We start from the raw sequence: 15,293 nt of genomic DNA, 5'->3' as shown, positions 1-15,293 counted from the left end.
CGGGCCCCGGCCTGCGGCGCCGCGAGGAGCGGCCCCGACACTACGCCCCGCGGCGACCCGGCTGCGGACTAACGCGCGCGGAGCCCCGAGGAGGCCGCGCGAGGAAGACGACGCGGGCAGAGAGGCGCGCAGAACTGCACGTCCCCAGAGTCGCGCGGGCTGCACAAAGGGCCCCCGGCCCGCCTCCCCGTTTCCTCACCTTTGCCTGGCGGCCAAGCCTTCGGAGCCGCGGCGCCGCCAGGAGATCCCTGCGCAGGGATGGGGAATGGCGAAAGGCGGCGGCCTGACAGCCGGGGGGCAACTCCAGGGTCGCTGGGCCTTCCAGGTTCGGTTCCCGAGAACGAGCCCCGCCCCTCTTCCCTTGCTCCGCCCCCGCCCCGAGTGGCGCGGACCCCGGATGTTACCTCCTTCGGCGCCCTGAAGTCCCGCCCTCTCTGCTCGGGTTCCGGCCCCTTCCGAATCCGCTACGGATCCCGCAAGGCCCTGGAAGACTTTCGACGTCTCCCGGGTGGCTAGAGTGTCTTCCTGCGCTCTGGCGCGCTGCAGGTGACGGCGCCCGGAGGCTGTCGGGAAGTAGGCGGGGTGACGTGGGGTTGACGAGCTCCGCGGCGGGTTTGCTAACTGTGGCCGGCGGCAGCTGGTTACGAGGGGCGGCCGAGTGCGATAGGTGGAGCGGGGTGGTGTGTGGCCGGGGCCATGTCGGGCAATGCCGGGGAGTGGTGCCTCATGGAAAGCGACCCCGGGGTCTTCACCGAGCTCATTAAAGGATTCGGTGAGAGCCGAGGAGCCTTCTTGGGCCGGGGTCACGGGAGGAGGCCCGAGCCGGGATGGCGTGGCCGCTTGCGGCACCGCCGCCCCGTGCCGGAGGAGAAGCAACTTGAGGAGCCTGGAGTCGCTGCGGGGAGCGCGCGGGGCGCCTGCCTCTGCTCGGCGCGGGGCGGTCGCGTTGGCGCGGCAGTTTCGAGAGCCGCTCCGCGAGGGCAGGATCGGGGCTGTCTTGCAGACGGCTATGTTCTCGGCGCTCGGGACCCGAAACACTTTGACTTGAGGGCCGTCCCGCGCCTCCCGACGCCGCGTGCTCGGCCTCCTCTGCCCTCGCTGCCCTGCTCTGCGGAGCCTCGCTGTCCCGGCCGGTGCGCGGCGGTGCCCTGCTCAGGCCGGCAGTCCCGCAGGCGGCGCCCGGCGGGGGAGTGTCTTCTCCAGGGTGCTGTCCGAGCCCGCGCCGCCCGGAACCCGAGATTCTGGTTTCCCCGACCTGAGCGCCGGCAGCGTGGGCATGGCTCTCGGCCGTCCGCGCGGGCCTGGCGGGCTGCTTCCCTGGATCTGCTCCCTGAGCAGTTGTGGTTTCCGGTGAACTGAGTTCTCTTGAGGTAGAGCTCTGGACCGGAGACCGTATGCTTTTCTTGTAGTACCTTTCTGCCGTGATTTATTTGCTTGCCTACTAATCAGTGCATACTTGTTACCCTTCCTTTTCTCTTCTCAGCCTCTTTGCTCAATGAGTTTATTTTTCTCTGTTACATGTCACGAAATACTTCTAGCCAGTATGTTCAAATTTGTGCTCGGGATAGCAGTTACACGTTCGTATGAATATTGTCTACTGTACATAGCTGAATATGTGCAATATTTATCTGGCATATGTTGTGCATCTGCTGTATCTCAAGCACACTGGTGAGATTTGGAAGTTTTAATTTGAATAGTCTGATTGCTCTTCTGAAGAACTGACAACTATAATATGTTGTGCATACTATAGTTGCTATGTTGAGTATGTGCAAAATGTTTCAAGAACACAGGTTAAGGAGGAACACAGGCAGAAGTAAAACACTACAGTGAGTACAGCTAGTAAAGTGACTACAACTTAATGCAATGGACAAGAAGAGTATTTGGATCTGAGGCTGATTGGATTACCTAGTATTCACTGGGGACTACTGTCAAAAATGAGGAAATTGAGATGGAATTATTATTTTTGGGTTTTTTTTTTTATGGCTTGGGAGTGTACTAGGGCTTTGCAGTGAGCTATACCTACCCCTTTTTATTTTTTAATTTTGAGACAAGATCTTGCTAATTTGCCCAGACTGGGCGAAAATTGTGACTCTCTTGCCTCAGGCTTCCAGAGTGCTGGGATTACAGGCATGTGCCACCACAGCTGATGTGAAAATATTTTTATAATTAAAGTTTACTTTCCCTGTAGTGTGCAGAATAGATTAGAATAAAATGAGAGAAGCTAGCAATCTCTTCGAAATGGTCAGTGTTTGAGGTAGTGAGTTAGAAGATAGATTTAGTAATTTTATTGCATTTAAATCACTACTGGCATGTGGAAATGCCTTCTCCTCATTCCTTTAGGAGCAGGAATACATCCCTAACATGCTACATTAAAAAAAGGAGTTCTCAGGGCTGCCAACCTTAGAGGAGAGGTTGAGTGGCAGTATATTTCTCCTACATTAAAGAGAAAAAAAGCATCAGTAGGCCTGCTTACCAACTGGATGTGGGGAAACAGAAGCAACAGTTTTCTGGTTTCCAGCTTGGGTAGCTGGTGAAGTACAATTACAATGAAAGACCAGGCTCGGTGAACAGAAAAAAGGGATCAATTTTGGACATATACTGAGCTTGACAGTTTTGCAGATTTATTCATAACTTTTATTGTCAAAAACTTAATTGTTATGGCATGTTAAAATTGACATTCAGAAGTAATTATTAGATAAGCTCGTTTAAAATTAGTTCAGTTCACTGTTGTTCAACTTCATTTGTGTAGAAATCTTGAAATTTGAAGATGATTTAAATAAAGTCATGCATCAAAGAGAAGTATGTAAGTGCGCCTTCTAAACTTGCACGTGAAAAATAAAACAGTAGCTGCTAGTAGATTTGCCATTAGCAGGATTTTGCAAAAAACCAAATGAGAGTAGTTTCCTATCAGATGCTTCGGGGGAGAAAATTAGTTTTAGTCATGCTATAGGTTCACACCACTGACCTTGAGTAAACAGTTGAAAGGAGATAGTGAAAATCAGAGTTGAAATTAGGGAAAATCGATGGAGAAAATTAATGAAACAAAATATTTTAGATTGGTAAAATTGGGTAGACCTCTAGCCAGACTGCTTTAAAAAAAAAAGAGCCATAAATTAGCAAAATAGGAATGAAAAAGGTGACATCATTACAGGCTCTACAGATATTAAAAGCATAATAAGAAAATATAAAGAATTTTATGCCAATAAATTTGATAATTTAGGTGAAAATGTACACATTCTTTTAAAGCTGTAAGTTACTGAAGCTCACTCAAGAAGAAATAACCAGTACAGCCTTATAGTTATTATGGAAATTCAAATTGTAGCTTAAAATCTTACAAAGAAATTCTAGCCAACACTAGTAAATTCTGTCAAATATTTAAGAAACAATGTAAATACTATAAAATTTTTAAAAACAAAATTGGAGGAGAAGGAATACTTGTAACTCATTCTATGAGGACAAGCATTACCTTGTTGACACCAAAAGCAAAGATTACAAGAAAACTACAGATCTATCCATAATCAAGATAAATGTAAAAGTTCCAAACAAAATTTTACAAATTGAATCCACTAATACAATTCAAAGGATAACACAATGACTAAGTGGTTTATGTCAGTATTCAGGGTTGGCTTAACATTCAAGTATCAATAGAAGTCACTATATTAAACTAAAAACAACATACAATTAGGTCAGTAAGTGCAAAAAGCATCTGACAAAGTCTGGCATCTGTTAAGAATTATAAAGTGTTAGAGCTTACCCTGCCTGTCAGCTAACAAGTTGGCTTCCCAGTTTTATAGATGTTGTCAGACAACTCCTGGTGTCTAGGTAAAGAGATTGTGTTATTCATAGTCCAGTACACTGCAGGAGATTGAGTTTTGCATGGGTTCTCTTGTTTTTGAAGTCAGGATAGAGATGGACTAATGTGGGTGCTGTACGTGCAGTGAGTCTGTGTTATGGTTGAGGAACTCTGAGCTTAGGAAAATCTCAGTCTTATAAAGGGGCTGCCAGCAAAACTGCTCAACTTTTGTCTCTGGGCATTATTATTTTTATTATTGAGAACTATAAGTAAATCTTCCATCTGCTGCAGTTATCTCAGTTTTCAAATCCATTTACTGTATGAACATTCTTCAAAAGCTAGTTGAGAACAGTGGGTCATAGTGGTACGTGTCTATTATACTGGCAGTCTGGGAGGCAGAGCCAGGAGGGTTGCAAGTTTGAGCCCAGCATGGGCAACTTAATGATGTAGTAAGACCATGTTTCAAAAGATTAAAACATAAACAAAGAGTAGGGAATGAAGCTCAGTGTGAAGACCCTGGTCCCTAGGTTCATTCCCTAGTACTGGGTAAGGGGGAAGTCTAAGTAGTGCCAGTGATCCCTCTCAGAAGGAAACAGGAGAAGCCCATTGAGAATTGTCTCTAAACAGTATCTACTTTTCCTTTTCATAAAATTGGTCCACTCCCCATACTGTGATTAATCTGATTTGCTCTATAGTTGATAGCAAGTGTGTTTATCTCTTGCAGTATATACCTTAGAAAGCCAGGTGGCTTTGTCGTTAAGTTTTTGTTATTGACCTTTTCTTTTGACCTGAGGCATTAACTCAGGTACAGCAGGGTGTGTTAGTAATTTGCAGACTCCACTTTTTCATGATGGGAAGTCTGGAATTATCCCATTATCTGTAATAACTGACTCAGATAAGGCAGATCTGAATGACTTTTGAGTCAGAATGGTGCTAGCTTAACGTGAAAGCCCATTATGACCACTTCTAAGGTGTATTTCTCCTTGCTTTGAAGAGAGGCGAATTAATACTGGCTTTCACGTAAGAAGTATAGTCTTGGGAATTAACTAGTGTTGGGCTTCCAAAATGAGGCTGAGTTGAGGAGTGCATGTTACCAGTGCCTCCAACACAGTGCTCCCAGTTCAGTTCAACTATTTGCTTAGTTCTTGTTTTTGGAGAGATTGTTTGAGGGCTATTAATGCATTTTTCCTATTTGGTCACATCAGCCAAATGGCATTTATTTGTACTATGAGATAACAGAATGTAGATGTATTTTGTGGGAAGTCGAGAAGCTGCAGCCATTCCTACTGCTTTTGGTAGACTTGTTAGTAAAGTTAAAGGAATATGATTCATATTGTCAAAACTACTTATTGGATCCCATCACAGGTATGCATGACTATAATCCTGACTACTAAGGTGGCTGAGGCAACAGAATTGTAGGTTGGAGGCACGTCATAGCAATTTGTTGAGACCTTGTCTACATGAATAAATATCCTTATGTTGGAAGATAACACACTGAGTATTCGAGTAAGGCACTGGCAACAGTTTGGGAGAGCCCTAACATAGTATTTTGTCGGTGGAGGGAGGGAGACTCCAGTTGTATTTTTAAGAAGGTTGTTTTTGAAATTATATTTAGGAAAACACTATTTCAGAGATTACCAATATCATAAGTGCATTAGTCAATACATAAGTATTTGTAAACTTACATCATCTTAATTTTTAGCATCCCTTTTTATTTTGGAACAGCGTTCTAGTTTAGGTTACAAATCATGATCATCCTATTTCAGAAACAGTTCAGTTATCTGTGAAAGTTTTTCGCAGCAGCACGGATATAATAATCTTTCCTATTTCTGAACTTGTAGAACATGTATTGTGGAGCCTTTATATGTTACTTCCCATGCTGTATTGTCCTTGAGTTGTAAGTGTTATGACAGTAGTTTATTAGTATCTGTCCTTGCTAGGGGCTAGTACCGAGCTTGGCACACCAAAGTTATTTTGTGAGTATGCATATTTCATTAATTTGTAAAAGTCTTCCTTTCCTGCCTAACCTTTTATTTAATATCTATTATTACAGGAGTTTGCATTAAGTTTATTTGAGGGGGAAGTATTGAGAATCAAACTCAGGACTTCACATTTGCCAGGCAGGTGCTGTGCCACTGAGCTAAATACCCAGCCCTGCATTAAATTCTTTTGTTTAGTGTTTGAGTACCTTATTGCTCACAAAAATGTTATACATTGAGTGAAGCAGGTTATAACTTTGTTTTGTATATAAACTGGAAAAGTAAGGATCAAAGAGTTTGTATTCTTACTTAATAAGAACTTTAAGGCAGTTGCTAGGCTTAGGATCCAGGTCTCTGCAATCATTGCTTCTCAGTCCATTGTATCATGGTTACATCATTATATTTTACATTACATTACATTATATTACATCATTATATTTTGGATATTGAATGTGTATAAGGATATAGATGCTAATAGTTGAGTACTGTGCTTTACTTATATAAATAAATGTATTTAGCATACAATTTTTGAAGCACTATCATCATTTGAAATTCTACCTATGTAGAAGATTTGGGGACAGTTTTATTCAGTAGGGTTTTTTCTTTTTTTCTTCTTTCCTTTTTTTTGGGGGGACCAGGTCTTGCTAAGTAGCCCAGGCTGGCCTTGAACTCAGTGACCCTCCTGCCTCAGCTACCCCCAATGTTGGCATTGCAGGTCTGTGCCACCACACCCAGCTTTTTTTTTTTTTTAATGTGGTAATGGTATGTAGAATGTTTTAAAGTTTAGCAGTTTTTTTTATGTATTTATTTACTTGAGACAGGGTCTTGGTATTTAATTTAGGCTAGCTTTGAACTCACAATGTAACCCAGGGTGGCCTTGAATTTGCAGCAATCCTCCTGCCTCAGCCTCCTAAGTGCTGGGATTATAGGCATGTGCCACCATGTGTGCCACCACGTCTGCCACGTGTGCCACCACGCCTTTTTAAATGTGGTACATGTGGAATGTTTTAATGTTTGGCAGTGTTTTGTTTTTTTTTGGTTTTTCTCCGGTACCAGGAACCGAACTCACGACCTTGCACTTGCCAGGCGGGCGCTTTGCCACTGAGCTAAATCCCCAGCCCCTTGTTTGGCAGTTTTTTAAACAAGTGCTCTGTAGTAGCAGTAACCAACATCAGCAACTCCATTAGTGTCTGCTGTGTCCCTCTTGGCACTCATTAAAATTTAGGTTCAAGTTTTTTCCCCCAGCTTGGTATATGTATATGTCAATCTTGATCTGTTGCTAGGTTTCTTTGAGTTCATCTCCATTTAAATTTATGTAGTAATTCTCTTTGTGCATACATCTTTAATACAGAGTGAGTACATAACGGATACTTGCTGAACAGAGCAAACAAGACAGAATGATAGGAATGCCTAAAGTCAAACTGTTGGTTGACCTATCATTTTTTTTCCTGTGCTAGTGATCAAACCTAGGGCCTCTTATATGTTCTGCCATTCAGCTATATCCTCAGCCCCATTTAAAAATTTCTTTTGTCTCTACAGGTGGTCTAAAGGTTTCTCTATCTCTCATTTGAATGTAGTCGGAAATAGTAGAAAGTACCTAGACTTTAGAGCTAGATTAGTTTCCTGGAATTCACAAGCTGTAGTGAATTTAGGCAAGCCATTTAATACCCCAGAATCTCTTTCATTCATTCAATTCTTGCATTATAGGGATTAGAGAAAATGCATTTAAAGCACTTTATACATACTACATACATGCATAGACACTGGTAAATGCAGGTTTTTTGGTATTGTAATAATAACAGTACTTAAAATTTAGTGGACTCTCAGCATGTGCTAGGCACTGCATTGGCTGTATTTCATGCATTCTTATTTATTCCTCACAACTACTCTTGAATATGGGGGATGGAGAAATTACATTGTTATATAGCTGTAAATGGAGAAGCCATTATTCAAACTCTAGCAATTTGAAACTAGGTGATTACTTATAACATATACAGGGTAACTTGGTGTGGCACTGTTGACATTTTGGACCATTCTTTTTGTTTGTTTGAGACAAGTCTCACAATGTAGTCCAGGCTGGCTTGAGCTTACTATGTATCCTAGGCTGGCCTTGAATTCACAGTGATCTTCCTGCCTCAGCATCCTAAGTGCTGGGATTACAGGCGTGCGCCACCACACCTGGCTGTACCAAATGATTTTTTAAACTTTTTTTTTTTTTTTTTTTTTAATATTTTCGAAATGGTGTTTTGTTGTGTTGCTCAGGCTGGCCCCAAGCTCCTGGGCTCAAGCGTCTTCCTACCTCAGTAGTTGGGACTACAGGTGTGTGCCACTGCTCCCAGCCAGATAATCCCACCTCTACTATTAGATACCAGTAATACCCCCCACACTTCTGTGGCAGTAGTGACAATAAAAAATACCTATAGAAATTGCTAGATGCTCCCTAAGGGACAAAAGTACCCTGTTTGAAAACCACTGTCACAGAAGAAGGGCATGTTTGGGGAGGGAAGAGAAGGTGATCTTGACATAGTTGAAAACACACAATTGGAACTTATGAAAAAGGCCAGAACTAAAACTGATATGAAAGTAACTGTGAAGTGGTAACTATTTTTCCAGAAGGAAGAAAAGTGTATAGTAACAAAGAAAAAGAAGAAGAGAGGGCTAGGGACAGAGTAAGGCAAACCTAGTAGCTGAAGAGGAGTCAGAGATTGAGAGAAACAGAAAGAACAGTGAGGCTGCTGATCTAATGATAATAAACTCATGCAACTTTAAAACGTTATGACATAGTCCATGAAAATAATTGAGAATTATTAAAAGGAGTAATAGAATTTGGCTTTGAGTTTTATGAGCTTTAGTATTTTAATTTGTCATGTCTTACTGCCCCCAGATGTGCCTTTTTTTAGTTAATATTCTATGATGAAAGACATGAAGATTTTATAAAGGAAATAGTTCTTTATATTTTATAAAGAAAATAATTCTTATTTCAGGTTGCCGAGGTGCCCAAGTAGAAGAAATATGGAGTTTAGAACCTGAGAATTTTGAAAAATTAAAGTAAGTAACATTTTAGTTGTGTTAGACATACAGTACTATGCTTGGGCAAACTTAAAGGATACTTAGATCTGTGTTCGTTTTATATGAATTGCACAAGGCTGAGTACATTATCTTCTTTGTCTTTTTTCAATCCTGTGAGATAGGTATTATTCCAATTTTATAACCAAGACCCTGAGGCTCATAGATATATAACTTACAAGAGATTTAAACTTAAGTTTCTGTAGTTTTATATCCACAAAGTTCTGACTGGTGATCTACAAAAGTCACTGTAAAAACCATGAATAATATATTAGTCTACAAAAGCATATTTAAAAAACACTGAATACTAATAGTAATTCAAAAATTGTCATCCAAGTGTGGTGGTATATGCCGGTAATCTCAGTGCTCTGAGAGGCCTGGGCAAGTTAGACTCTGTCTAATAAAAGTAAAAAGTGCTGGAATGATGCTCATCGGAACAGCCCTAGCTTCAATCCCCTGGTCCACAAAAAAAAATTATCTACATATTATCACATTGTTTCTTGGGACTGGTACAATTTAAGGTCCAAACATAGATGCCAGAGAGAATTTTCCCTTTCTTCCTTGTTTTTGATCAGAATAACTTCTTAGAGCTTCCTTTTACCCTCAACTTCCATACTGTCGAGCATTGCTCTTGTATCTGCAAAAGGATTCTTAGAATGGGGGTACCAGATACAGGCTTTTAAAAGGGAAAATGGGGACTAAGGAAGAATGGCTACTCTTTTCAGTAGTAACAAGAAATTGGTTTGCTCCCACATTTTCCCCACAAAAAACTTTATTTTAGATGAAGTCACTTCTGACTGAGATTAGAGAAGGTTAAAGACACAGTACAGCATTTGATCTGTTTTTAAAAAGATAGAGAGAGGCCAGAGCAATAGCTCAGTGGTATAGTGCTTGCCTAGCATGAGGAAGGGCCTTCCCTTGCACTGCAAAATAAATTCAAAAAAAAGAAAGGGAACATTTTTATTGAGGAGAGGGCAACTATAAAGCACTGGAGGGAAGCCAAAAGTAAGGTTTTTACTTTTCAAGTGCCTCAGTGGCTCCACTAGGAATGTGAATGACTGCATTATGTATGAGGTGACTGTAGACGTTCTTACTGTAGTTTGTACATGGATCTAATAATTACATAAAGGTGACTTTATTTAATAACATACATGCTATCAGCTGTTTATCTGTAAACATACAAGAACTTTATGTACTATGGAATTCAATCTTGGGTTAATAGCTTCTAGTTTTGCTATGCTCTTAATATTCTGTTTTTAAGTGAGGTGATATAAGGTAGACACAAATAGTTACAGATTAGAAAAATAAAACTATTGTGATTCTATCTTAACGATGTAATTTTAATTAGTCTTTATAGCAACATTTTCATGATGAAAGAGAGCAATTTTAAAATTTCCTCATATTAACTTAATTAGTTTATTTCACTTGAGTTGTATTCATTAAGTATATATTGCCAATTTGTTATAAAAGAATCATGGTTTGGTGTCACTAATTATTATTATTACCTTTTTTTTAGGCCAGTTCATGGGTTAATTTTTCTTTTCAAATGGCAGCCAGGAGAAGAACCAGCAGGCTCAGTGGTTCAGGACTCCAGACTTGACACAATATTTTTTGCCAAGCAGGTATGGTCCTAGGATACTCTGAAAAATCTCAGGAGCTGAGACACTTCATCTGTGTGCTTGTAGTATAGCAGTCCTTAAATTTTTTTGTCTTAAAACCTCTTTATACACTTAAAGATCATTTCCCCAAAAAGCTTTTATTGACATGTCTATCAATATTTGCCATAGTAGACGTTGAAACTAAAACATTTAAAAAATATTTATCAATAGGTTTTAAAATGACAACAATAAATTTGTTACATGTTAATATAAATAACTTTTTTTGTTGGTGATTATTGAACCGGGATCTCATGCATGCTAGGCAAGCACTTTATTATTAAGTTACATGCCCAGGCCAAAAGATCATATATTTTAATGAAAAATAACTGTATTTACCAAAACAAAAAAAGTTGGTGAAAAGAGTATTTTACTTTAAACATTTCTAATGCCTTTAATGTCTGGCTTAATAGCCCATAGCTAGGTTCTCGTCAATGATTCTTCAGTCTGTTATGTTTTTGTTTTGTTTTGCTTTTTGTTGAAAATGTGAAGAAAATCCAGTCGCACGCATATGTTTAACCAGAAAGGGATAATTATGATTTCTTTGTTTTGGGTACCAGAAATCAAACTCAGGATATCATGCTTTCCAGGCAGGTCTTGTGCCTCTGAGCTAAACCCCAGGCCCTGATATTTTTTAAGACTACATTAAAATTCCATTTTCTTAAGTGTTATTTGCAATGTAAAACTTGTCCTTTATTTTGTTAAAATCCATTCGATTTTCTTGCCCTTCAAATGGATATTTTTAATCCTACATGATTTTGTAACATAGTGCATTGGTCATTTGGAAAATTCACTTTCTTAAGTGTTAGCTGCAATGCAAAATTTATCCTTTATTATGTTAAAATCCGTTGAATTATCTTGCACTTCAAATGAATGTTTTTGATCCTGCATGATTTTATAATGTTACTCATTGTTCCTTTCAAAGATTCATTGGTTTATATACATTCATGTGCTGACACATGAGATGATTTGATAATAGCAAATCACATTGTTACTATCACTACCAATATCATCTGAAAAGTCATTTAATATGAAATTTTTAAGTTCACATGTTTGAGCCAAGTTTTATAAAATTCTGATTTTCACTTAAGTTCAAATTTTATCAATAACAAATCTTAGGCCTTTTCCTCGACGTTGTTTTATGAAAATACCTGCCAAATATCCTTGTCTTAAAACCATACTTGTCAGTTATGTTTTTTTCACGTAAAAATGTTCCAAAAAAAAAAGGAATAGCAATTTAGCTGGCAACTCAAACTGAGTGCCTTTCCTGGAGATAACAATTTTATTTTGCTATATAGCAGTAGTTCTTAGCACTTCCTGTTTCATTCCACAGAATATTAAAGACTTACACTCTTCAGACCAAAATTTAATGAAGATAACTTACTGCTTATCAAAGATGTTTTTCAGGAAAACTATCTTTTTATTCTGTTTTTTTTTTTTTAAATTATATACATGTCAGTGAAACAGTTGTGCCACTATTTAGATTGAACATACTACTACTTTTACACACCTTTGCTTTTGTGCTCTCAGTGCTAATGGGAAAATGAGGAAAATATAAAAAATTTCTTAGAATTATCATGAAAATAATTGAGCTTACAAATCCTTTGGAAAGGGCTTTAGGTATTTTTGGTTTACACTTTTGAGAACTTTTTCTGTATACAATGAGCAGAAAAATAAAGTTTAACTCACATTATTAAATGCCTCCAGATATCTGGCCCATTGTTTGGAAACACTGAAAAAGAGACTGATTAATTTGCTTAATTAGTTTGATTAGTATTTAAAATCCAAGTTAAATATGATTGCATTTGTTTAAAAATTGCATTCATTTCTGCAACACCAAAAATGGCTTAGAATAGTCTGCTTAATCTTTAGAAAGGTGGAAAAATAAAACTATTTACTTTCAATGCTGCCATTAGCTAAGGTTAGCCTTTGCCATTTTACTTAGTAGTTTATTTTCCTTTTTTAAAAAATTTTCCTTTTTCTTTTATTGTTTCTTGCCATTTTACTATGACCTTTCTGAATTGAGTATTTTTAGAGAAATTAGAACTTTTTTTTTTGAGACAGGTCTTGCCATGTAGCTCAGGCTGGCCTCGAACTCATGGAGATAAATACATCCCCCCAGCCCCCCTCACCTCCGCTGGATTACAGGCATGCAATACCACGCCCAGACAACTTTCTGTTTTTTTTTACTTTTAAGGAAAATAAGGTTTTATTATTTATGAGTTAAAGTATACCATTTGTAACTGGATGTGGTGGTGGATGGGTATAATCCCAGCATTTAGGAAGTTGAGGCAGGAGGGTGACTGTGTTCAAGGTGAGCGTGGTTTTCATTGCAAGTTTTTCAAGGCCAGACTGGATCCACATAGCAGGGACCCTGTCTCAAGAAAAACCGAACCAAAACAACAACAAAACTACCCAAAAAAGAAAGTATCATTTTTTTTTTTCTGATAGCAGTATTTATGTTACAGACATACATAGTCAGGAGAATGAACATCCTGGTAATCCCACATCTGTCTCTACTAGCTATTTTTTAAAGAAATTTTTTTATTTTAAAAATTAAAAAAACTAACAAAACAACAATGAAGACAAAAGCTGAACAACACAAAAACAAGAAAAATGATACATGACATCAAAACAAAATGATAGGAATTAACAGTGGTTGCTACATTACATACTGTTATCTTCAGTGAAGTTGCTCAGTCCACCAGACATAAGAATGTAAGATTAATCAAACAAAGTAACAAGTAATAAAAAAAAAAAAATTGGAAATGATGCAGGGCTTTACCACACAAGATGGCAGGAGTTCAACAGTGGTTCATAAGAACCACATAAGAACTGCATATTGTTGTTTTCAGATCATTCTGATTACCAAATTCAAGCATGCAAAAGTGGTCAAGAAAAAAGAAAATTTTAAGCATTGACTGCTTCTTTCAATAAACCACAGACATCAGCAATATACCTATTCCAGCTATCCATATATATACATATAAATTTTGTTTTTTCATTTAAAAAGAACCGAAAATTACAAAAACAAATATATAAACTAAAGAGCATAGAGAACAGTAATACAGAATTTCAAAACATAGTGATAGGATAATAACAATGGTTGTTATATCACCTAATGTCGTCTTCAACATGGTTGCACATATAACCAGATATAGGCATGCAAGATTGATCAGTTACAGATTTACAGTTCCTTTCGATAAACCAACAGACATCAGTAGTACAATTATCCTAGCTATCCTATGTATACATAAACATATTTTTTCCTTCTTTCTTTTTCCTCTCCCCTCCTTCAACCCAGTTTTCCTTCCTATCTGAGCAGTTTCTTTCCCTTTCACAATATATGTGGTACCTTTCAGATTTTATTTACTCTACCTTTTAATAGTTTGACTTACTTGTTTAATCAACAAGTAGAATATTATGCAAAATATAAGTATTTCAGAATGTTTGATACAAAAAATAAAAAATTTATAGTGCTTGCTCCAGAGATAGCCACTGGTAAATTCTTATTTTTTTCCCCTCTCTGAGTGTGTGTGTGTGTATTCAGTTATATTTCTTCCACATTAGATGGTAAACCTGGAAGTCAGGAATTTTGTTTATATGTACTGTGTCTTGCATATAATAGGTATCCAATAAATGCAGATTGAACTGTTCATCTCTAAGGCTATTATAATGAAAGAACTCTGGAAGTCACTGGCATTAAGACACAAAGGATGTCTGATTTGTAGAGGTCTAGATATTCTTAAGGTTTAAGAAAGTGTACTCTATAAGCCTGGCATGATGGTGCATGCCTGTAATCCCAGCACTTAGGAGGCTTAGGAAGGAGGGTCACTGTGAGTTTGAGGTCACTTTGGGCAACATAGTGAGTTCAGGGCCAGCCTGAACTACATAACGAAATCCTGTCTCAAACAACTCCCCACAAAAAAGTACTCTATAAAGAAAAATGATGCTAATTTATGAATTTGTGATTTCTAGAGTACCTTGATATTTTTGTATGTCTGTATAATACCTCCATCTTTACTGTAATGTAGTATTTTATATTTTCTTGCTGCCATTAGTAAGATATCAGATAACTAATTCCCCAGTAATACCTTTTCTGTATTGTATGATGCTAACAATTCTTACTAAATTGACAGATCAGTAATTCCTCAATTATACCTGTCAGTTTTTAAAATATATACCTCCTATGGGCCAGTCCTGGGTACTACTACTGAGGCTTGCAGAATATATTATACTGCAGTATATATTATATAAATAGTAATTTTGCAGAATATATTATATAAAAGGCTGGCAGTATATATTTTATAAATATGTAATTTGGCTTGCAGTATATATATTATATAAATATGTAATTCTTAGTCTTAGCCTTTCAAAGCCTTTTTTGTTTCATTTTGTTTTGTTTTGTTTTGTTTTTTGTCTTTTTGAGACAGAGTCTTGCTATGCAGTTCAGACTGGCCTTGAGCTCACTTTGTAGCCCAGGCTGGTCTTGAACTTGCAGCAATCCTCCTGCTTCAGCCTCCTGGGTGCTGGGATTACAGGCCTGCATCATCACGCCTGGCCTTTTTTTGTTTTGCTTTGGTTTTTTTCCCTGGTACCAGGAATCAAACTCACGACCTTGCACTTCCCAGGCAGGCGCTGTGCCGCTGAGCTAAATCCCCAGCTCCCTCAAGGGCTTGTAGTAATGATTTCCAACCCAAAGTGTCAGACTATGGAGTACTTTCAGAAATTAAAAAAATTAATTTATTTGTAATAAATTTATGCAGATTAAATGTATAATATAAACAGAAATATAATATA

At 38.5% G+C, this 15,293-nt stretch overlaps 3 protein-coding genes across 4 annotated transcripts in view; 1 reads left to right on the top strand and 2 right to left on the bottom strand.

Annotated features, from left to right (window-relative positions):
* The window catches only part of Trove2 (TROVE domain family, member 2), a 22,432-nt gene extending 21,890 nt beyond the window's left edge, over window positions 1-542 (bottom strand). The window contains exon 1 of the mRNA XM_005375102.2: window positions 200-542. The gene's annotated coding sequence lies outside the window, so the exon portion shown is untranslated. The remainder of the gene's footprint in view (window positions 1-199) is intronic.
* The window catches only part of LOC102028379, a 1,442-nt gene extending 744 nt beyond the window's left edge, over window positions 1-698 (bottom strand). Inside the window, exons 1-3 of the mRNA XM_005375469.1 lie at window positions 656-698; window positions 405-563; window positions 12-194 (exon numbers count right to left, since the gene is read on the bottom strand). Of these exons, the coding sequence (XP_005375526.1) occupies window positions 12-194; window positions 405-563; window positions 656-698 (385 nt within the window). The remainder of the gene's footprint in view (window positions 1-11; window positions 195-404; window positions 564-655) is intronic.
* Uchl5 (ubiquitin carboxyl-terminal hydrolase L5) overlaps window positions 576-15,293 on the top strand; it is a 36,090-nt gene continuing 21,372 nt past the window's right edge. For both annotated transcript variants that reach the window (XM_005375104.2, XM_005375103.2), the window contains exons 1-3: window positions 576-772; window positions 8,757-8,820; window positions 10,355-10,460. In XM_005375104.2, coding sequence (XP_005375161.1) covers window positions 697-772; window positions 8,757-8,820; window positions 10,355-10,460 — 246 coding nt within the window. In that variant the 5' untranslated portion in view covers window positions 576-696. The remainder of the gene's footprint in view (window positions 773-8,756; window positions 8,821-10,354; window positions 10,461-15,293) is intronic.

Source organism: Chinchilla lanigera, unplaced genomic scaffold, assembly GCF_000276665.1.
Source record: "Chinchilla lanigera isolate Chin_1 unplaced genomic scaffold, ChiLan1.0 scaffold00005, whole genome shotgun sequence".
Classification (NCBI taxonomy): domain Eukaryota; kingdom Metazoa; phylum Chordata; class Mammalia; order Rodentia; family Chinchillidae; genus Chinchilla; species Chinchilla lanigera.
Note: the sequence above shows the minus strand (reverse complement) of the source record. Positions and strands in the feature narration are given on the sequence as shown.